Source organism: Chanodichthys erythropterus, chromosome 20 (assembly GCF_024489055.1).
Source record: "Chanodichthys erythropterus isolate Z2021 chromosome 20, ASM2448905v1, whole genome shotgun sequence".
NCBI classification, from domain to species: Eukaryota; Metazoa; Chordata; class Actinopteri; order Cypriniformes; family Xenocyprididae; genus Chanodichthys; species Chanodichthys erythropterus.
In genome coordinates, this window is record NC_090240.1 from 22497968 (window position 1) to 22519672 (window position 21705).

General features: G+C 37.2%; 2 protein-coding genes across 15 annotated transcripts; one reads left to right on the plus strand and one right to left on the minus strand.

The window, feature by feature from the left end:
* Positions 1–3231: 3231 nt before the first annotated feature.
* tmem269 (transmembrane protein 269) lies at positions 3232–18213 on the plus strand. Of its 13 annotated transcripts, none has more exons than XM_067371604.1 (10): positions 3266–3506; positions 4342–4386; positions 6765–6828; positions 7943–8030; positions 8622–9678; positions 13323–13470; positions 13739–13836; positions 16167–16310; positions 16884–17084; positions 17193–18207. In XM_067371604.1, exons 5-10 carry the CDS (start codon positions 9597–9599, stop codon positions 17300–17302), a joined length of 783 nt encoding a protein of 260 aa, XP_067227705.1. In that variant the 5' UTR covers positions 3266–3506; positions 4342–4386; positions 6765–6828; positions 7943–8030; positions 8622–9596; the 3' UTR covers positions 17303–18207. The 13 variants fall into 13 exon arrangements, with proteins under 13 accessions (XP_067227712.1, XP_067227711.1, XP_067227705.1 ...); XM_067371607.1 differs by having other exon boundaries at positions 3267–3506; positions 6765–8030; positions 8619–8757; positions 9630–9678; XM_067371606.1 differs by having other exon boundaries at positions 3267–3506; positions 6765–8030; positions 8622–8757; positions 9630–9678.
* si:ch73-206d17.1 (tyrosine-protein kinase STYK1) lies at positions 17669–21705 on the minus strand. Of its 2 annotated transcripts, none has more exons than XM_067371589.1 (10): positions 21603–21705; positions 21427–21498; positions 21153–21302; positions 20855–21052; positions 20516–20697; positions 20348–20431; positions 20052–20269; positions 19899–19939; positions 19718–19796; positions 17669–19542 (listed from the first exon to the last, which is right to left on the minus strand). In XM_067371589.1, exons 2-10 carry the CDS (start codon positions 21467–21469, stop codon positions 19371–19373), a joined length of 1167 nt encoding a protein of 388 aa, XP_067227690.1. In that variant the 5' UTR covers positions 21470–21498; positions 21603–21705; the 3' UTR covers positions 17669–19370. The 2 variants fall into 2 exon arrangements, with proteins under 2 accessions (XP_067227690.1, XP_067227689.1); XM_067371588.1 differs by having other exon boundaries at positions 19718–19814.

Consider the following 21705-nt stretch of genomic DNA (forward strand, 5'->3'; position numbering starts at 1 on the left):
TTGGTATTTTGTGAGCAAGTTTCTTTTCAACAATAAAAACTGTGATATCGGTCTACCGTTTCATCTTAAATCAGAGGACTTTTTTACTTTATACTAACTTGGTCGTCCTTTGTTAGAATGCAGGACACCCTGGTTTGACCGAGATGATCCTGGTGGACTGGGAGACTATGAGATGCTGCCGTTAATCCTGATAACATACCCACTACAGGTCTGCGCTCAGCCCATCGCCATTGAGGTCACAACCATTACTGGGACCCCTGTACTGCCGAGTGGAAGCGGCGTTACGGTGTATGGTGAACTGCATCATATTCCCCATATAAAATGTCTACAATTTAAATAAACTAATATACTATGCTGTTGTTATTTATGTGATTTCAAGTAGAAATTATGAGCTTAATCATTGTGTGATCTTGACCTTAAAGAACGACTTTGTAAAATGGTTAATAAATGGCTAATATACAGTGTTTTATCTTTCTGCAGATATGACCCGTTACAAGGCTTTGTGTGCGTGAATGGGGCCTGTCCAGACTACAGGGTTCGTTTCACATGTCCAGCAAGTTTCTGTGGCACAAGTATGTATATTAATTCTCATTTATTCACCTTCACTTTGTTATATAAATTTATTTTGTTTATATTGTAAATTTGCTGTCTTTTTCCTTTTTTATTTTTTCTTGTATTCATCAGAGTGTGTAACCAGGTGGTTTGATTCTGACAATCCTAATACAAATGGAGGCGATTCTGAACTCTTGACTACACTTCTCGGTTTGTATCCTGGGTACATTTGTCCGAATCCACTCGGAATAGAGGCTCAGACCACCTCTGGCCTGCCAGCGTCTCAAACAGGAAATGTCTTTCAAGTGTGAGTTTATCAAAGGATCTGAAATGAAACTTTGTGTAAACGTTTTCATTATCATGTTCTTAAGTTTTTTGTGTGTTTTCTAAAGATATAATACGACAATTGGATTTTCTTGTGTAAATGCAAACCAAGGAGGAGGGATTTGTGCCGATTATAAAGTGCGCTTCACCTGCCCAGAGGACTGGTGTTCAGGTGAGTTCATGAGAAATCATGAAAACAGATTCAAATAAGAGCAAATGTGTTATCTAATAACTGAGTAGTTACAGTGTCTGAAAATATTTAAATAGCATAGAGATCTGTCATGGAATGCTCTGAGGCTTTACTAAGATCCAACTGCAGTTTTATTTGGAAATCCGACATCAATGTCATATGCCAGGCAAAGGGTCAAAATACTTATAAAATCCAGCAAAAACAGAAAACAAGGAACAAAGGAAAGTGCTCAGAAATGCAGAGTGACAACAACAAAATCTCAATCACAGATGACAGAAACAACTATAACTAGGTATAAATGAGTGAAAACAGCTGAAAGCAATCATGGCTGATAAGTCCGGGCAGTGGGTTATGGGAATTGGTGTCTGTGATAGTGACAATAGTCTGAGGTGGAGTGCCCTCTGGTGGCTATCAAGGGCACTTCATCACTTGATCATGACAAGATCTTATTCAGCTTCCATTTTTATAAAGTTATGGGAAGGAGGACAGATTTTTAAGTGTGAGTGTGGCTGAAAACATGAAAGCATTAAAGTAATAATATGGAAAACTCATTTTAAAGTCTCAATCTAAACATCAGGTAAAAGGGCTTAATCTAGGTATTTCATGAGATTTCTTGCTTTAATAAAAATTGTGATATCGTTCTACCATTTCATCTTAGACGTTTTACAACTTTTAACTAACTTGGTCATCCTCTGTTAGAATCCACGACACCCTGGTTTGACCGAGATGATCCCACAGGACCAGGAGACGATGAGACGCTGCCGTTAATCCTGATAACATACCCACTACAGGTCTGCGCTCAGCCCATCGCCATTGAGGTCACAACCATTACTGGGACCCCTGTACTGCCGAGTGGAAGCCAATTTCCAGTGTAAGGTTTAACTATATATTATATAGTAATTTTATATGTAATTTTGTAATGATTGACAGGCATCTACTCTGATTCTGCAGATACGATCCATTACAGGGCTTTGAGTGTAAGAATGAGCCACAGAGTGGATGGATCTGTCAGGACTACAAGGTCCGCTTCAAATGTCCCTAAAGTTTCTGCAATATCTCAGTTCTCTCATATGAGGTCAAAAACATAACTGTCAACTATTAGCCTTAACTTGTGAAGTTAAACTAAGTTTTCAGTTAAAAAAAATTACAATAAACATTTGCTTGCATACCCTTGCCTCAGCTCATACTGTGGTACAAACTGTGTTGTGAAATACTAAGAACATTGGAGGAAATTGAACATTTCAATTCAAGACTATTCCTATGATGATACCTGCATATCAACAAACTTGTGTACACCTGTATACTTATAGTAATATATAGTTGTTATATTATATAGTTAAAGGGATAGTTTACCCAAAAATGGAAATTGTGTCATCATTTATCAGGGCCGGCGCAAGCTCAACTGCCGCTCTAGGCTAAACACCGTCGTGCCACCCCACTTCACACTCATTTATTCACCCCAAGTTGTTCCAAACCTGTATGAATTTATCTCCTCTGCTGAACACAAGAGATTTTTTGAAGAATAGGGGTAACCAAACATTGACTTACATATGGGAATAAAAACACTATATTAATTGTTTGATTACTGACTTTTTTCAGCAGAAGAAAGAAATTCATGCAGGTTTTTAATAACTTGAGGGTGATTTTTGGGGTGAACTATCCCTTTAAACAAGTCAACCATGCTGCTTTTTCCTCATAAATAACAGCGGGAGTGAAAGTTAGTTGATTCATGAAATGTTAATTTTCTTTTAATTTAATTTTAAGTTAATTTTCTTAAAACATATTGTGATTAGGCAAAAAGCAAACCAGGTGGTAGAAATTATATATATTAAAAAAAGTTTGTGATATGGTAAATATCTTGTTATAACATAATGAAACCATTTTTACAGTGCCTTTTAGCCCACAATGCACAGTTAACTCACTTGTTTTATGTTAATGTTAGGAGAATAGCACAGCATACAGTGATATAAATGAAATAACACACATTAAAGTAAAATTTTATTATAATAATAATAAAAAAAGATGACAAAACGTATATGTGAATATGACTTCTGTTGACTGTCATGCGTGTTCCTGCACACCCTCCTCTCTTCTGCAAAACCTTATTCTCGCCGATCGACAAGACTAGGTACAGATGATGCCGAACAACGTGTTTTTTTTTATTGTGATGTGCGTAGAGAAGGTACTAGAACCATTTCTATGTCATTTCCGGTGGAATATTCCAGTAAATCCTGCCTTTAAAAGGAGACGCGCTGAAAATGCGAACTGCGTTGTCTGTGACAGGTGCAGTCTATAGCCTAATATAAATGTCATCTTCGTCCATTAAAGGACATAACTGTTTTTGGGGAACCACTGAATGTGAGTTAAATTAAAATACTGTCACGTCGATATAGAAATCCACCAAAAGCCGGTATTGATCGCTCTGCGCCTGACTTTGAAGGTAAGTTTGTTTTCACAGCGTGACATATCAAGTTTTAAAATAATACATTTTGAGATATAAGGGACTTTATATTCTTGTTCATATAAGCAACTTAACAGTATTGTTATATTGAATGGCTCGCGCTCAGTACGCTTAATTTAATGACTTCATGGAAAAATTCTGGATAGGGCAGAATAAGACGCAGAGTATATTCATTCAGTAGATAATGTATAGTGTGTCCGTAATAAATCGCAGAAAACATTCAAACGCGTCTTTTTAATGCTGAAAAAGTAGGTGAGCGCAGAAACACCGACTGCAACTGGATAAAGATGAAGGACAATCTCGCCAGGCTGTCTGGTGTATAATACGCAGTTGTTTATAGCCCACAGCAATGACATCGTGCAGTATGCGCAGGCATTACGCATACGCAGCCTTTTTAAATGCAGAAGAATTGTGTAAGATATGTTTTAGTCATAAATGCCAAATTCTCGATACATATGGGCTACTTAACCTTATTAATAACACATCAGTCAGTGTGAACTGGCAGGTGTAACGTTACTTAACAACCTGTAAGATAACCAGACTTTCCTCTTTAGTATGACTGCGTAGGCTATGCAATTTATGGCGTTATGCAACAGACGTGTGGTCCTGAGGCAGGAGTCAGCCTGCGTTTGAATGAATCTCGGGGCGTGCGGTACTACAAGCTGCGTATGCTCTGCGTACTCAAGCCATATTCGTGTCTAATTAGTATTAACAGAATAAATTACTATAAATTCCCTTGTTTGAGGTGTACCATTAAGCTTACATGATACAATATTGGTAAAACGTATGTAACTGTCATTTATTTATTTGCCAGACCACGGTAATTTTCTTCAAATCTGCCAGTTACGGAGGGTTTCGGGTAAGTGGATCCACAGTTCTGGCACCTACGCTCTGTTGTTATGTATCGTCATCATTGTCCCGCATTCTCATTGGTTTGCTGGCATATGATTTGATGCGCAGGAAAAGCTGTTCGCGAATCGCTCGCCCAAGCGGAAAAACGTGCTGAACTGCCAGATCTCATCTCGATCAACCAAAATCACATTGTATACAAAACTAAATAGACAAAATCAAATGGAAAAAAGGGTCACAACTGAAACTATTTTCATAGTATTTCATTTTATACCTACTGTAACTATCTGAAGTTATTAATCGATAGTCTATGCGTTTATTAAAGTAATTGCATTATTTCTACTTGTTTTCCTTATAAAGAGTATATATTTTCTTATATTTGCATTTATTATTATACTTATATTACAATTATATTTTATTTATAATAAGCTACTAATATTTATAATATTATACTTTTTAAAAATTCTTTATTAAAAAAAATCTGGCATACATTTAAATCAATGCAATGGTGTTTCCTATTTGTCGTCCCTGATTAAGATCTGAGTCTTTTGTGTGTCCTAAGCCGATGCGCCATAGGGCGTACTGTTTAAATGTGCAGTTTGTAGTTTCTGCGACACTAGTGGCACCTATAGCGGAATGACAAAAATACAGCATATTTTGCAAACGCCTCTTTCGTGTGTCGTGCCTCCCTCAACTCAAACATCACAATTACAGCTCTTACGGGTGCTTGTCATGGCATGTCTCAACAGGTAAATGTAGGCTACTTTCAATAAAAGGTTCAACATATTAAGAATACTTTTAGCTTTATTGCTACGCGTCATAAGAGTAAGCAACTGAGTAGCTAATACTGTATAGAGCGAACTTGAGCATCTCAATCGGGTGTTTTTTTGACACGACGCAGCATTCAGCATATCAGATTAACCCTCTGGTGCTGCTCAGTCATTTTCGGCCTTTTTTTTTTAAGTTAAATGGCCCTGAAAAAAATAGTCACATTTATATTGTTCACAGTCAAAATGACCACATTGAAATTCATGGGAGATGAATTTCATCTGTTGAAAACGTTTGGTACTGCACACAAACAAATTCTTACTAAAAGCTAATTTTTTAAGATGTCAACCTTACATTTGGAACACAGCTTTTTTAGATTTATGACTTTGATTTTCTCAGTTTTGGAAAAATATATTTCATATAAAAATTGAAAATGGTGTTTTTTGCATAATGTAAAATTTAATAAAAATTTTCAAGTTCACTTTTTTATATATTTTTTTTCACTTCAGCAATAATCTGCCAAGTGTTAAGATACCAAGCTTAAGTCTGTGCTCCAAAGCATTCAAGATTTATGATCGTTTAATTTGTACATTTTCAGGCCCATGCTCAAAAAGTGAATCAGTAGATTATAACTGCCCATAAATGTAATTTATTACCATAAAATCCCCTAAAAATACAAAATATTAAATAAAAAACATTATCGAACTAAAATATGGTACAATTATTTCATTGCAATAATACTAATAGAAAAAATGGTCACCGCTTGTTACTGTTATAGGATTTTTTTTTTTTTTTTTTTGTCTTTAATTCATTTGATATATAGTTGATTGTTTTGTATTTGAAGTTTTCTGAAATATTGTTTAAAAATGTAAATGATTTAATTCCAGAACAGAAATCTGAACATTGTAAAGCCAGGGTCAGAATTCTTGTTTCATTTTTTTAAAGATTTTTTCAAAGGGGATTTCAGGATATCTATTTTTATCGCTCCAGAAAACAGAAATTATTAGGGATGCACGATATTAAAAGCACGACATCAGAATCGGCCAATGAAGGCTTAAAATATAGCTAATAATCGGTATGAAAAAAAAAATGCCGATATGATAATGAGTGCTAGCAAAAAGATCACGTAACCGGTGTGGTCAATCTTGGAGTCAACTTGCCTGTACTATGGTTAGATTTACCGTTTTGGACTGTTGGCTTGTGAATTCGAGTACAGAATGACTCGTCCGGTGAGCAATACCCCAACAACAGTCACTATTTACTTTCTAGCGCGTGCAGCCTCTACAGCAGCAGCAGCCTCCTCCAGGTCCTAGTGCCCGCTCGGTAGGAAGTTATATTTATTTAGGGGGGGCGCTGTTGTTACGCTAATAAATTGAAAAGTAGAACACACAAATATCTTTCAAGACTTGCCTCATAGGTGGACCATCCCATTAAGACACAATTTCTCATCATTTACTCACCCTCGTGAACTAACCCTTTAAATGTAGTGTGTCTTGGTGGGCTGGCCCACCTGTGAGGCAAGACTTGACAGTGCACAATGCACTCAGTTTTTGTTGTAATACATTATATTATGTTGTTTTTATTGCCGTATGGTAAAGCTGATTTTCTTATGTTCTTTAGTTGCAGTTCTGTTTGACTTGGAGAAATTTGGAGACCATCATGATCCTTCTGACTCCTACATCTGGTATGTAGATTAATCACAGTATGTGCAAAACAGTGCTACATGTCATTTGTGCTCCCTGCACAGCCAAGAAAATGGCTGTTTGTTATATTTGGGATTATTAATTATGAGTGGCACTAGTTGTGTTTCTGCGGTCAGTAATGGTTGGAACAAGATTGAAAGTAAAGCGTGGACTTCCTCATATGCTGAGGAAAGCTCTAGAGCTTTAGAGGCTAGGTTGCACTTTAACTCAGTATGACTTATGGTGGTATTTCTCCTGAAGTTGCTTAGACTTTTTAACTTGCCTATTTACACCGTGGTTCAGTTATGCAACTTAAGTGATGTGTGCCCTCTGGACAGTATTAGACAGTGTTCTAGAAACAGATAAACGTTAATCCTGTCAATCCGGGCTTCTGTCACATGGAGCAGAGGAACTAGACATGCAAGAAAACCTTTGGGAATGGCTACTTGGGGTCTTTTAGCAAAAGTTAGTTGATAATGCTCTTTGATGTTCCTGTCAATTGTTAAGATTACACTGCCACAACACAAGGAGGTATTTTCCTTGCATCACCTCATACTTTTAGACTTTGAACTAAGTTCTAGTTCTTTCTCTAGGTAATATGTAATTTGAGCTTTCGTAATATCTATCTAGATTTATCTAAATGTCTGTAAACAGGAAGCTCAACATTTATTATGTATCATAACAGTGGCACAAGCAGACACAATGCATTACTAGGAATTCTGAATCCCACTTATTTTAAAGTGCCCCTATTATGCTATTTTAAAGGTTTCTAATTTTGTTTTGGAGGTCTCCTACAATAGGTTTACATGCATCCAAGTTCAAAAAACACTTTTATTTTCTCATAATATTGCACATCACCTCATTTCTCAAAGAGTCTGAAACTATATGTTCGAAGATCCTGTCTCTCAAAACCCCTCCTTTCCCAAGCCTACTCTGCTCTGATTGGTCAGTGGGCCCAGTCTTGTTGTCATTGGGCTACCACTTACAGCACATGTCGGAATCGAAACGCCCATTACCATATCTGAATTTCAACTCCAGAGGCTTCTTCAATCCTCAGTGATTGTACACACTGTCAGGACATTAACAATGGCATTGATTTTACCCTACCAATTTGAGACTGAGGTAGATGATGAAACATTGGAAGAACTAGCTGATCAACCCAAACCTCCATCACAAGAACAACTTGAGCATGACGTTTCTAGTGGTAAGTTTTTACTTAGTTTGCCGTACATTATGAGATGTAACTCTTTAATTCCTCTACATCAGCATTAACAACTGTATTTCCATCAACAAACCGATGTGTATATTTCTAATTTATTGAAGTGCACATGTGGAAACTGTATCCTTAACTGTAAAAATAATGGAACATATGTTAGCCAAGCACTAACGTGAATGACTGATGTAACATTATAGTTTGTAAACCATCCTCCATCCTTTATCATAACTCCAGGTAGTAAGAACTATACATTTCCATTAATTGACACAATTTTAGGTAATAGTGGGCCCACAATTGAAAAGCAGGACTATTTCAGCAAGACAGTAACATAGGTTAGCTGGTAAGCTAGTTCACTGGGTGTACACAGTATGAAACACAAAACTAAGCATTTTGAACACTCAGTAGAAAATATTTACATTAATAATTAATCATACTTACAGGTTGTGATTCAGAGGAGCAAGTTGGCATTTTGCAAATCCCGAGTTGACCTCGCCCAGATTTAAAAAGCAGTCGTCAGTAAAATGTCACAACAAAAGGTCATATTGCTGTGATAATTTTAACCAGAATTTGCTTTAGCAGTGCAGAAAACATCATCGTCTCGACATGTCGACAACACAAACCGACTACAGTGTTTGAGGGTGGGTCCAAGTAGATATTGTTTGTGGGCAGCCAGTGAAGACCACAGGATGGCATTATGCAAATTTGTTTCATACAGGTACGTAAATATGTTATGGAAGTAAGACTGGAATTACTGACGACTCGTTTCGACTGTTTAAAATTGATTCTTTCTTTTGGGAGACAATAACTTTATTTGTCATACGCTTTGATCTTTAAAATTTTGCAGACCTTTTACTTTCACAAACTTACACACTACATGAAAGGTACTATTCGAAAAGCATAATATGGGCACTTTAATTTAAGAAATATAAAAAGGCGTTACTTTCATAGTTTACTACAACACTGCCATGCCACATTTCATCAGTCCAATACTGGTGTATTTTGCATCATTTTGCGAGAGGCATTTTGTTTTGTGAAACTTGATATAATTATTTTTCACATATAATAGGCCATCCTGATTTTAATTAAAATCCTTTTTGCATATATATTTACTGTAAAAGTTACTTCAGACACTATTTGGTTGCACTATAAAAGGTATATACACTATTGTTTGGGGGTTTGGGGTTGGAAAGTCTCTTATGCTCACCAAGGCTGCATTTATGTAATCAAACATACAGTAAAAAAGTAATATTGAGAAATATTATTGCAATTTAAAATAACTGTTTTCTATTTCAATACATAATTTCTGTGATGACGAAGCTGAATTTTCAGCAGCCATTACTCCAGTCTTCACTACCAATATAATCCATATTTACTTACTAACTAAAGCTACTTACTTTAAGCAGCTTTATTAATTTAGGTTATGTTTTTTTCAATGGATATCTCACATGCTTTAATAACCCTTACAGACTTTATAGAAAACATTTGAAATGAGAGGTCTAATTCCCTTAATATATAAATAAACATCAAGCTCTATGGTGAATTCTGTTTGCTGGCATGTGCTGTGTCTCATTGACTGTTTTCTTTCAGATGAAGATTCGGTTGAAATCGACTGGCTTTGGAATCACATCAAGTTCAGGTTACAAAACACAATAGTAGGAACCCTTCCTTAAAGGTGAAGTGTGTGATTTACTTCATCAGTTTAATGTGAAGAAACGGCTACAATAAGCCTTTTTTGTTGACTGCCCCTAAAAATGTAAACACAGTGGTTTTGTGACACTATCAAAACATCGGTCTGTTGGTTTGAGCAGTTTTACATAGCAACTTTGGCTCAACCAATGGTGTTGGTTTGGAGCAGAGCGATCTGTTTTCCTGACCAGTGGAAGATGTTCGTTTGCTAGTGACACAGAAATTACACACTTCACCTTTAAAACATTTTGATGTCGTTGTGAATGCTATAGGCAAAATTTTTTGTATTATTGAGCTTAAATTTTTTTACACATAATTACACATGTGCATGTGTTCTTGCATGCTTCCCTCACCTTGAAAAGCAGCACATGCCAAAGAATGAAAGTTGACATGCAAAGAAAATTGCAGGGATTGTCATGTGTTTTGTCATATAAAATCTGCAAATGGGGGACTTGAATCTCCACGAGCATTACAATGATGGTCTTTGATAGCTTATTGAATAATGAATAAAATGTGACAAATGATAATGTGGATTTCTCTAGCAAAATGCACATTCATCCACTTGAGATGTTCATTTAGATTTTATACCCACTGATTTGCTTCAACACAAAGACTTGTTTGTGTGACTTCATTGAAAATCACAGCAGTGTTCCAGCGGCAAAACAGTCTTGGTCACACTTAAGGAAAAGAACTAGAATTTTAACAAGTCTTTCTTGCTTATTTACCTGTTTTGCGAACATTTACTGTTAATATTCTTTTACTTTTGTCGTACAGTGTGAACCTGAATGTATAGCTTTCATCTTTATAGTGTAACAATTTCAGTAGCTGGATGAAATTGTATCAGGTGCTTGAATGCAGTAAAAAAAAATTGCCATTAAAATGGTTGATTAGTAAATGATTAATAAGTATGCTGCTTTAAGATTTGAATCTGCAGTGCACTGCATGATTGCCAGTTGTTGTGGGTGTGAGCAAGCATAACTTCTTTTACAAAGACAGACATCTCATTGTAAAAATGGTTATGTCAGCCATTTTTAATACTCCCTCAATCAACTGATTGCTGAACACGCTCTAAACACTATCGTCAAAGCAGCACTGGATTCTCTATTATCCAAATGAACCGAACTCTGACGTCAATCGGGTGCGCGCCAAAAATGCGGTGTGCGCCAAACTCGAGTGCATACCAAAAGTGCATGTGTGAAAGCACCTTAAAATGTTTAAAGATTTGTAAAAAATTATTTAAATTTATAAATATTTAAATTTATTTAAAGATTGTATTTGTTGTGTGAACATAGCCTTTTTATAGAGCTTTAGTTTCAGATTAGAGCTAATGGTTATAGATCAATGTAATGTCTGAAATGTAAATGAATCATAACCCCAATACTGTTTTTTTCCCAAAACATCTTTCTATTTTCTGTTGAAATCGTGTAATTTGCTATGGTAATAGTGCTTTGTGGATTTTGTGCACAGTGGGATGAATAGTCATTTGTAATCACATTGGGTATTTGATATCAAATAAGTGATCAAGAGTTTCTTTTGGTAAATGTATTTCTTTTTTATACCTCAGCAATTTGTTTTGAATTACGTAATTGCGGTCTAATTGAAATGTCAAATATTGTTCAGTGCTTGGTTTTCTTCCATTACATGTTTATTTTTTATGAAAATGTTTTTAATTACTACAATGATTTGTCTTAACCCTATTTCAAAATTATAGTTTTAAAATTATAGTTATCCCAACTGACTGAGGTGGAGACGAGGGTGATTGAGACTCAGGCAGAGCCGAAGACCCAGGGCAATGCCGCTGCACTGGTGGCCTGAGGCAGAACTACAGGCTTGCGGGACCGAGGTAGAGATGGGGACTCGGCAGACAGTGGTGGACCTAGAGGGAACGAGGACAACAGTAGAGCCTGAGGGAAGGAAGAGCCTGATGGAGGCAAAGGGGTGGAGGGACAAGGCGTAGCTGGAGGACTGGAAGTCTGTGGCACAACCAGGGTGATGATTAACCAAAGCGGAGCCAGAGGGATGAGGGAGCCTGGCGGAGCTTGAGGGATGACGGACCACGGTGGAGCTGAAGGAGCGTAGAGCCAAGGTGGAGCCAATGGGTCGACAGGGCAAAGTGAAGTCTGGGGCTGGAAGGCTTGAGGTGGAGCCAAAAGATTTATCACAACTGCAACAAAACCGACCTGGTACTAGGTGAAAAAAAAACAGACTGCAGCATCAATGACGACGGAGACTTGGAACTGGCTGACGAAGGAGACTTTGACCTGGACAAAGTAGACTTAGAACTGGACGACGAACAAGACTTGAAACGGATCCTTTCACATTCTTCAAAAGGAACAGTAGTCACAGTGTCAAATTCATCATATTCACCCTTAGCTTGTGGAATATGTGCGGGGCTCCACTCCATGCCCTCATACTCTATTAATACCAACTCAGGCACGGACACAGGGATCGGATCCCACACCTGGTCAGAGTCTGCAGGTCTGCGGTGGGCTCTCGCATAAAAAACTTGTCTGGATTCTGGCCCTGTTGTCGTGGCAGGCTTGAGTTTGTGCTCCACTGGAGGCGTGGCTGTGGATGAGTTGTTGTGAGCACTGGTGAGGAGTAATCCTTCTCACTCCCAGATGGTGAAGGGGGATCCACACTGAACTAGCACCCAGTCGACAAATTCTTGAAATGTCCCTTGAGGGCAGTCTCCAGCCAGGCAGAAAAAACACACAGAAAAACACACACAGGCTGGTGTCATCATAGTGGACGGGATGAAACAGGTCTATGAAGTCCTGTGTGTGTTCCTTGAGGGAACGACCCCCCTGTGAAAGAATGAGGATTTGTACTGCTGCTAGTTCTGTTGGGTTCTGTCTTTCTGTCACAATGTGGTTAATGCCAAGATGAGGAGATCAGGATATATTTGGAGTTTCTTATTTATTAACTAACTCAAAAAATAACAAAGGTACTCAATATATACTGGAATCAAAAACTGCAAACAGAACAACCAGCTAAAAGCAACGAAGATGGAACTGAGACTAACTAAAAACAGACTCAATATATACTAACACAAACTAATGAACAAAATGAGAAACAGGTGCAATGCATAATCAATCAATGAAAAACCATGGTAACAAACACTAACAAAGGCAACAGAACAGAAAACTTACTCAGAATACAACTCACTCAGATCAAACGTAACAGACATAATATTTCACATAGTTATACTATTATATAATTATATTGTTGTATTTATTATTATGTGATTACAAAGGTTGTTTTTAACAAACATGGCTTTAAAACTTTTTGCAATAAATGTGAGAATCATTTGTGGTCCTTTATTTAATGTTAATAATATTATGTTAATATGTTTTAGAGAGGATAAGTGAATAATTACAAACATCACATGTTTAGACTATGGAAGAACTTGCACTTTAGAGTTAATGTAATAAATATTTTAAATAAAATTTAACTAGTTGACTTAAGTAGAATACATTCAATTCACACTTCTTAAATATATTTTTTACGTAACTGAGAACTCTTGCACCGAACTCACTGTTGTGTAATTGCTCATGTTTTTTTGTTTTGTTTTTGTTTTGTTTTTTTTGGTAGCCTTTTTCCAGGACGCTAACAAATTGCTTCTAAACGAACAAGCTAACTGGGTGCATCTAAAGGAGTTTGCCCGGAAAAATGCTGCCAACGCTCTTTCTGTTGCCAACATGCTCATGGGCATGGCCTCAATCCTCTGCAGTCTCAACGGGTAGGCATTCATGCTTTTGATTTGTACTTCACAGAGAAAATCAAATGCATAAAGAAATATAACTTGAGTTTTTACTTTGAGAAAAATCTATTTGACTAGGTGGCAATAACAATTCATTATGAGAATGTTGATACAGTGGAAGCAAGCTAAAAGGGATTTCAGCCAACAGCCGAAAAAAGTTTGAGCTTAAATTCAGTTTAATTTCTTTGACTTACTTGTAGATTTGTGCTTTCTTTCTTTATGTCCCTGCCACCATTGTTATTCACAGCCATCATCATGCTGCGTGCTGGCTGGTTCTGATCGGTTACCTGCTGGATTTGGCAGATGGAGCGGTTGCTAGGCAACTGAATGCCTGTTCTGCACTGGGTGAGTAGTGTTGAGTGTTCTTAAGTACAAGTGAGGGGGGCCAGGGGTGAGTCTTGTTGCTTTAGATGCTTCAGTCTCCTTATAAAAAAATAAAATGAAAAGCAAGGAATAAATTTGCATTTGCAAATGCAATGCAGCATTTTAAAGTTAATTTTTAATTTAAAATGATATGGTTTTAAATATATATGTTAATTTGTCCACAACACGTGCATACACACATGGATTTCCTCTTATCATCGTTCTTGCTTGTTCATCTTCATTGTTAATGAATTTGGAGTATTCTAAATGGGTGACCGTGTGCATGAGTTTCGAAATTTGCATAAAACACACCCAAACCATGTCCATATAAGGGCTTACCGCACACTCTTTCCTTTCGTCGCTCTTAGCAAACATGACAGTCTGTAGAACATGCTCTCACCTTGAGCAATGCCAAGTGTGCCATCCTCCAAACAAGTTCAAACACAATAGACATCTTTAATAGAGACTCAGATTACAGACCTCTCATTAGCCAGCTGTACAGAAGCATATCTGCATCTTTATTTTAGAGGAAACTCGCAGCTCGAGCTATAACACCTTTTCTTACTCTTTTACTGTGTGTGTGTGTGTGTGTGTGGGTGTGTATATATATATATATATATATATATATATATATATATATATATATATATATATATATATATATATATATATATAGATAGATAGATAGATAGATAGATAGATATAGATATAGTAAATGTATGTGTGAAATATGTGTAAAATTTCATCTTAACACATTTATAAGACCACGCAGAGTATGTGATTTTTGTGTGCGTGTGGTTTCAGTTGTTCCTATATTTAGAACAAAAGTTAGAGATGAATCATAATTTGTTCATACGCAGATTTCACACACAAATCTGGGCGTATGCATGGTTTGTGAATGAGATTCTGTGTTCGTCTGCAAAATGCATGATGTTTTGTTTTCTAACCACTAGACTAGAGGATGGTTACAATTTCTGATAGATAAATAAACAAGCAGGTTTTCTCTTTCAAACCACAAAACCAACTCTGTAGTGGGAAACCAGTGGACTGTATGCGGGTGGTCACGTCCACCCAGCTGCCTGAAATAGCTCCGCAATTCCCTGACAATGCCAAGTCACTTGTACTCTTGAGCTGCTTACTGTTGTTGCTCTGTTGTTCTGCATGACCTTCCTGATGGGTGTTGTTTTGCCTCCCTTTTATGGCAATCGAACAGTTCTTTGTGATGAAGCAGCCTAATTCAGGGGGATCATGTTCTGATTGTTTGTTTTATCCCGATGCTTTGGACCACTAACATATTTAACATTGCTCAAATTGTTGACCATGGAATTGGAATACCAGTCCACTTGTTTGGAGACACACCCAAATGTCCCAACCTGGTGAACACATGCCCCCACCTGACTAGTGATAAAGAAACTCCTGAATGTTGATAATGATAATGAGCTTATTTTGGACTGGCATGAAGATTTATCTCTATGTTTTTGTTTTCAGATTGTATTAATAGTTTAAAGCTTTAAATAGGTCTTGCTCAGTGTGTTAACTGGCATGGAACAGATGGTCGACTGGTAATCCAACAACAGACTAATCGATTAGCATCACAATAACTGTCAGCATTAGTTATGGGAACTCATTTCCGTCAATCGGTTCTTGAAAAGAAAATTATTAAGCAACTCTGCGTTAAAGTTGTTTTAAGCCAACAAGTGCTGAGCTGTGATGCCAGTAACTCGTTTCCCATCATGCTTTGAACCACAGTGCCTAACTGTGAGCCAAAACTTGTGATTTTGGCATGTCAGCTAGTCTCAGTCTCAGATGTCACACTCACAGACCGTTGGCTGAATGTCTTATGTACACAAAATGGGAAACAATTCTGGAGTTTCAAAATCATTATGGAGACAGCCATCATGATGCCAAACCCCCTTATGGAAGAAGAAAGCTGTCATGTTTACAGCCGTGGCAGTGAGCGCTTATCAGGATCAGCTAAACGCTGGATTTTGTGACGCGGCGCCGTTGTTGCAGTAAACTTGCAAAAAGTCCTTGAATAAATAATTTATTAGATGCACAGTGGACTGTTATTGTAGGGACATCGACTTTACATTTTCACAGCCCTGAACATGACGCGGAACAAACCAATTTACGATTGGTCCTCTTGAGTGGTACTTGGCCAATGAAAACTGCGATGGAGTCCATGCATTTCTAGGTGGCAACCTTGGCAGTTGCTTTGAGTCTGTTTTTTCTTTCTGTGTCTTGTGCCATGAATTTTGTATTTTTGATAGTGTCAACAATGTGTTTTTGTTTGTTTGTTTGTGTTACTGCAGGTGCAAAGTTGGATGATTTTGCTGATTTCACAACATTTGGAATAGCAACATCTCTCATCTTAAGGACACCCAGTCTACTGGATAACATCCTGTGCATGTTGTATGTGCTGTCTGTCTTTACTCGTCTCTGCTTCTTCTCTAGTGGTGAGGAACTTCCACCAAGCTTGTTTACATACAATACACACATAAGACTGTCTTTCGCTGAACCATTCGGATTGCCAACCCGAGTGAATCTCACTCATATATAATGATTATTTTAAAAAGAACTTACCACTTTTATTCAGCAAGGATGCATCAAATTGATCATATGTGACAGTAAACTTGTGTAATGTTACAAAAGATTTCTATTCTGTTCTTTTGAACTTTCTATTCAAAGAATCCTGAAAAAACAACAACATGTATCTCTATTTCAACAAAAACATTGGTAATAAGAAATGTTTGAACACTAAATCAGCATGTTAGAATGATATCTGAAGGATCATGTGACACTGAAGACTGGAGTAATGATGCTGAAAATTCAGCTTTGCCATCACAGGAATAAATTACAAGTAAAGTCGTTTTTTTGTACTACAATTCTACAATATTTACTGTATTTTTGATCAAATGCAGCCTTGGTGAGCATAAGAGACTTCTTTCAAAAACTTCCAAACTTTTGAACGGTGCATATCCCTAAATAAAGTGGCTGTCAGTTAGAGATATGTCTGCTGTTTTCTGCAGGAATCCCGTTCATGTACCGTGGGCTACCATGTATCTACTCTTCTGCCATCCTAGTGTGTGTTTCTCTGCTCACTGGAGGAAATATGGCAGTACTGAGAATCCTAGCAGTGGCCATGATTATCTTCATGGTCAGTCAGAACTTCTACCCACATGACAGAGTACTGGAGTCTCAGGCCTGGAAGAAGGTGATCTACATCGGAGGTAAAGCCGATGACCACTAAATGGCAAACTAATAAATTAAAGTTAAATATTTACCAATTTTTACCAAATAATTGCATTTCTACACTTTTTTTTTTCCTCTCTGTTTAGGAGTTGCCATGGTTTTTTGCTCCTCTTTTCCTCCAGCTTGTGTTTACTACTTGTTATGGTCAGTTTCCTACATACTGTTTCCAACAACCCTTTGGAGCTGCAAAGTGTAAAGGGGTAATGGCCTGCAAGGCTCACTCGACAGAGAAAACCCCCTTTTGCATCTGCAAAGGAAAATCAAACCAGTTTAGAAACTGAGAAAAATCATTTATTTTTATTTTTTTTGTTTTGAGGTGATGAGCTTCATGAAATCTACATGATCTGCAATAGGAGGCCTACAGTACGGACATTTTGATTGCTGCTGCTGTTTCATCGCTATGGATGAGAAATGCTCTTTGCCTCTGCTTCACACATATTGTCATGTGTTTGAAGGTCATGTTAACACAGACACGGTAGATGGTCTCTGATACAGACTGAATCAAATCTGAAAAGGCAGAGTAGAGATTTTCAAATTTGCTGTGGAATTTATATTCATAGAATTATGTTTTTTTTTTTTTTTTAATTTTGGTTATTGTTTAAGAGACTGATCCGAAAAAGACAACTCAAAATATAATCATAATCATATTTTCTGCTTTCTTTTTTTCTGATTACATTGCCCTAAAATAATTACCATAAGGGAATTTTATGCATATGATCTGTCATTTCATGTAAAAGCACTACTGTATGAATAAGGAAGTGGCTCATGTAGTTTATCTGGTGCCTGGTTGATCAACACTTCATGTCCCATTTAATATTAGGTAGGTCTTTTAAAACAAATGCCTTGTAACATTATGAAGAATATGGCAGTTGGTTTAATTTTGATAAATGAGTTTATCTGTATCAGCTGGCCTCTGTTTTAAGGGGTCCTGCTTTTTGACTCACAGTAATCATTAATTACTTGTTTAGCAAGTGATCTTCCATTGGATTTGCTATGTACTGTTCACGGGTTCAATGGGAGATTGGTACCCTGCAACATAACAGTATTGAGGCATTATTTTGTGTTCTGTGCACCACTTGTGGTTACTTTTTATTAAAATTTAGTTGGTGTTAAAAAAAAATGTCTTTGTGGTTTTTAAAGGTCAACCAGTAATGGAATACCATGGTACATATTTCCATCAAAATACTGCAGTACTTTTACTGCTCTGCAACAGTGAAAAGCAATAACTACAAATTTAGTCAGTCAAATTAAGTTAAACCCAGTCTGTTAAGATGATATGTCCTGTGACAGACAGGGGAAAAAAGGTGATTGGTCAGGTTGTTTTACCAAGTTATTTTAATGGGGAAATCTCACTTGTATTAATTTAGCAAGGCAGAAAGTAACATGAAAATTGTGGTTGCACTTTATTTTACAGTGTGTGCAAGTGTATTTACCTAAGAGAGTACTGGGTAATATAAGGTAGGCTATCTACATGGGTTAAGGTTTGGTTTAGGGGTAGGCTCAGGGTTAGACTACCTAGTTATAACCTGGATATTGCAATTACTATAAAAAAATACATAGTATGGGGAACAGGACTGTAAAACAAAGTGCTACCAAAATTATTGTAAAACAGGTACAAGAGAAAAAGCTTGTATAGGTGAAACACTGACACCAGAGAAAGCTATAAAAAAAATACTCAGGCCTTTTTACTTGTTAATACTGTAGTGAAGTTAATATTTTTAAAATATTATTTTCAGTTTAAGTACACCTATCCTGGCTAGGTACTTTAAACTTTGAGTAAAACTCTGGCACAGCGGCATATTATACTATGACATACAGTAAATATAATTTCTCTTTTTATACCCCTTGCTACAGTTATAGTTGCTAACACAATAATTCTGTCGTAACGTGGCATCAGATAAATAAATAACATGGCATTAGCCACCACTTTGATCAAAAACAGAAATTAAAATGACGATTCTGAAAGTGCTTTTTGATTTTAGATTAGCAATAATATATTTAGCTGAAAAACGTTGATAGGGCGACATCTAGTGATGTTCTGCTCGTCATGACATGGCTAGCCTGTTAGCATTCCACTCACTCTACCACCCGTGGTACAAATACCATTCAAAAGAGACCTTAGGAATGCTAAGGGGTTCTTCGGTCTCTCTACAAAGTTACAAACTAGCTGAAACTGCGGTTAGTCTTAATGGAACTGAATCTATTGTGCCATTTTTTACGCACTGTAGAAATGAAAAATTGGAAATCCTCTGAATGTGTAGATCTCACTGAGGCAGCCCTGCTTTCCTCCTGTATTCACAGATGTCAATTTCTTGTTCAGAGCGAAGCGGTTTTGTGTCAGCGAGGTACTTGTATGAGTCTAGAAGCCGAATAATGGCAGAATACACAGGCCGGTCCTTGAAGTTCCACATGCAGCAGTACTTTATTAAGTCATATCTGCAAGATATGGCAGATAATATCAACTTATATGTTGTTTAAACAAGATTTTCATATTTTATTAAACACTTGCAGACCATAGAGGAGCAGGACAATTATTTACATGGCCAATTTATGTAAAATTAAAAAATAAATTAATAAAAGAGAGTGAGAGAAGACAAATAAAAAGTCTTACAATGGGGCTCCACAGTTTTCTGGTCTTTTCATCCGGTAATGGGCTAAAGTGTTGGGCAGCACTTCAGACGGATCCAGGTCTGGATAGGGAGGAGACCCTTTCAAAAGACAAGGAAGGTAAATATAAGACAAATTTTTAAAGTAACAACTGGTGATGTATAAGGACCCCTAATTAATATTACCCAGGGTTATCATCTCATAAAGCAGGATTCCAAAAGACCATCTGAAGAAGTACGACAGCACAACTTAGAAATCATCAAATCATTAGGACATTGGTCAAAGTGCAGTATTTTTTACGTTTTCAAAAGTTTTCAAGTTTTTCCTGATAGACTCACACATCACTCCTGTCTGTTAGAGGAAGCCTCATTATCCGTTCTGGCGCCTGCCATTTTACAGGCACATTGACTTCTTGTTCCTTGTTCACCATTCTCATCTGGCGGCTCTTAAAAGCCCAATCCAATCCAGATACTTTGATGGAGAGCCCTGAACCGATCAACATGTTCCGGGCTGCAACATCCCCATGAATAATTCTGTGGTAGGAGTGTAAGTAGTCCTAAGTAAAAATGAATAAATGGTTTAATGAATGTCTTTCATTTGATTTATGTTTTATTAAGAGACATAAATAACTCACCAGACCTGCTGCTATCTGTTTAGCTACTAGATAAACAGACCTCTCTGAAAACACTTGGAAGTTATCACCTGCGCCACATCTGTCCTGTATAGAAAGAGTTAAGTTGAGAAGTGATCATGTGACTTAACCCATGTACAGAACAATCTTTGTCGACATAAGTGTTTTTACTTCTCGAAGACTCCAGAGGAAATGCAGGAGGTTCCCTGGAAAGCTGGCCTCCAAAACCAAGTACATGGGTGTCCGGCATGTCTGGCAGTATAACATCTTCACTATATTCTCGTGTTTGCTCACTGTTGCATGGAAGAGGACCAAATCCACAAATTCTGTAGCCTCCGATTGATTTGACCTGTCTGAAACAAGATTTGCCGTCTTTCAGTGTGACAATAATCATAAATGTAATCTTATTTCTTCTAATGTAAATAAACAGCACGGTGGAACAGAACTATACGGACAACAAAATGAAGAAACTCTTTCAATCTTAGAAGAATGATTTGTGTTGTTCTGTACCTTTAAGAGTTTTAATCACTACAGCAGTGGATGTGTTGTCTTGTTTTAGCTGACCCTTGCAGATTGGCCCATAACGTCCCATCTGAAGCGGCTCAATCCCCACCAGGGTGCACTGAGTAGGTATCTCCCATTGACCCAAAGCTTCCTGTGCAGGCCGCAGGTTCCCGACGCCTGTGTCTAAGGGTACGGGCTCCCCTTCTGAAAGATGGTTGATTCAGCAGATACTGTTTCTCATGATTTGCCCTCAAACTAAAAATGAACTGACATTTGGGTTCAAAGTGTTGCCTCTTTCGCATACCGTTTACGTTTGAAGATGAGCCTGTGATAACCTGAGCTGATGATCTTTTGGTAACGAAGCTCCATATTATCTGAGACACAACAATCAGGGTGCTGAGAGCCAGCAAGCTTGGGATAATGATCATCGCAAATGGACCTGATCCTTCCTCATCTGTCCATTCAAACAAACACAAGGCAAATATATTTGCTGAATATTTCATCATCATCTGAAGATAAATGTTAAGCATTTAAAGACTCGATTGTAAGTACTGAAAGAAAGGTGGACTCTTACGTACAACCAAGTGGGTCAGAGCCGTTGCATTGGGCCTGTGCAGCCATAAGAGGGTCTCTAACATTTCCAAAACAGGCTTGATAGCAAAATCATGTGAATACAACAAACATATGTTATTAGAGCTGAATTGCAAGACTCTTTGGACATTAATATCTCAACATATTGTGAGTGCATCCTTACCTTGCTGGAATAAAGGTGCAAAAGAAACTTTTAAAGAAGTATCTAACTGCTTTTGGTAGCCTTTTTTGTTTGCCTCTTTCTGTTAGCATAAAGTCTGATTTTG